Here is a 1,510-nt window from a genome sequence, read left to right as displayed (position 1 = left end):
AGGGAGTTCTTCCATGCAGATGTGAATTCTCACCCCAGCACAAGCAGCGAGGTCAAGTGCCTTCGGAGGGAGGAGTTGTCAGGTTTGGGATCAGGGGGTTCGCGTTCCAGATTTCCAGGGTGCATTTGCGTATTTGTGTCAGCGTGCGGGGGGCTGGGGGGGTGCGATGCAGCCCACCCTCTGGATCAAGGCTTTGCACGCTGGGCTGTCTGCTGGAGCACAGCCAACGTGCTTGTGGGAAGAGAAGGATAAGAAATATACTTGCTAATACCTGGTTTTATCCTTCAGATGCCAAAGACCTGGAGCAGTTAAGCCGGAACAAGATCACCCACATCATTTCGATCCATGAGTCTCCCCAGCCCCTGCTGCAGGTAGGGTCCCGCACCCAACGCCACCGCGTAGATCTCTGCAGCTCGTTCCATGATGCAGCATCTTTCTTCCTCCTCTGAGCATCCCACGGCACATACACCCTTCCCCTCTCCCTGGTCAGTGATCCCAGAGGAGCTGGGCAGCCCCCCGGCATGGAAAACTGCCCGTCTTGTGACTGTAACCTGGCCTTGAACACTAACGGGAAACTATTCCAGCTCTCCAGCCTCGTCTGGTTTCCCACCCTCTGCCACAAGCCACTTGTCCCCCACTGCCCTCCCCCTGCCAAGGGAGGTTGCAGCCCTCTCCCCACGCAGGGAGATCCGTCCTGCCCCACGGGCATCACTGGGATGAGGAGTAAAGGCACTGCCAAACCCACTGACCCTGTTACCCCAAAACCAGCACCCGAGTTCCTCCTCTCCCTCTTGTGTCTTCCAGGACATTACCTACCTCCGCATCCCCCTGCCCGACACCCCCGAGGCCAACATGTGAGTACCCTGGGGCACACACAGGGCTGGGGTCTGCAGGGCCATCAGGGGTGGGGGCTCAGGGCACCCCAAACCTTTGGGGCACTGCTTCCAGCTCAAGTGCAGTGACTCACCAGCTGGAGGCACGATGCCCCAGTGCTGGGACCCCAACAGCATCCCAGCTCAGTAACCCCTGGGGAGGGGGTCCTGGCCCTGGGGCGAGGGATGGGGCAACCCCTCTGGAGCTCCGATGGAGGAGCAACGAGCATCCCCTCGGGAGGTGCCTGGAGCAGAGAGGGCGAGGGAAGGGAGCTGGCCAAGGGCACTGGTGTGGCTGGAGGCACGAGCAGCCCCAGCACAAACCCCAGGGCAGTCCCACACATCCCCAGCACAGCTGCACAATGACACCCCCTCCTGTCCCCAGCACGGGGGGGACACAACAGCACTGAGCTGCTCAGGCCTCAGCAGCTGCTGGTGGTGCCTGTAAAGCAACAGGCAGCTGATGTTAGTGCTTCACCCTCAAACGCGCTCTGCCTGCAGTCTAAAGATCCTGTTCCATCCCTGAAATCCTTACACCATCTGGTTTATTTTCCCTGCTAGCAAGAGACACTTCAAGGAATGCATCAGTTTTATCCACCAGTGTCGCCTGCATGGAGGGAACTGCCTCCTGGTAATTC

The 1,510-nt window shown here is 59.5% G+C and overlaps 1 protein-coding gene across 1 annotated transcript in view; it reads left to right on the top strand.

The window, feature by feature from the left end:
* Positions 1 to 288: 288 nt before the first annotated feature.
* DUSP15 (dual specificity phosphatase 15) overlaps positions 289 to 1,510 on the top strand; it is a gene marked incomplete at its 5' end in the record, with an annotated part of 2,228 nt that continues 1,006 nt past the window's right edge. The window contains 3 exons of the mRNA XM_010160730.1: positions 289 to 371; positions 805 to 854; positions 1,434 to 1,503. Coding sequence (XP_010159032.1) covers positions 289 to 371; positions 805 to 854; positions 1,434 to 1,503 — 203 coding nt within the window. The remainder of the gene's footprint in view (positions 372 to 804; positions 855 to 1,433; positions 1,504 to 1,510) is intronic.

This window comes from Eurypyga helias, unplaced genomic scaffold (assembly GCF_000690775.1).
Source record: "Eurypyga helias isolate BGI_N326 unplaced genomic scaffold, ASM69077v1 scaffold25480, whole genome shotgun sequence".
NCBI classification, from domain to species: Eukaryota; Metazoa; Chordata; class Aves; order Eurypygiformes; family Eurypygidae; genus Eurypyga; species Eurypyga helias.
The sequence above is the reverse complement of the archived record's forward strand: the minus strand, read 5'-3'. Positions and strand labels throughout refer to the sequence as shown.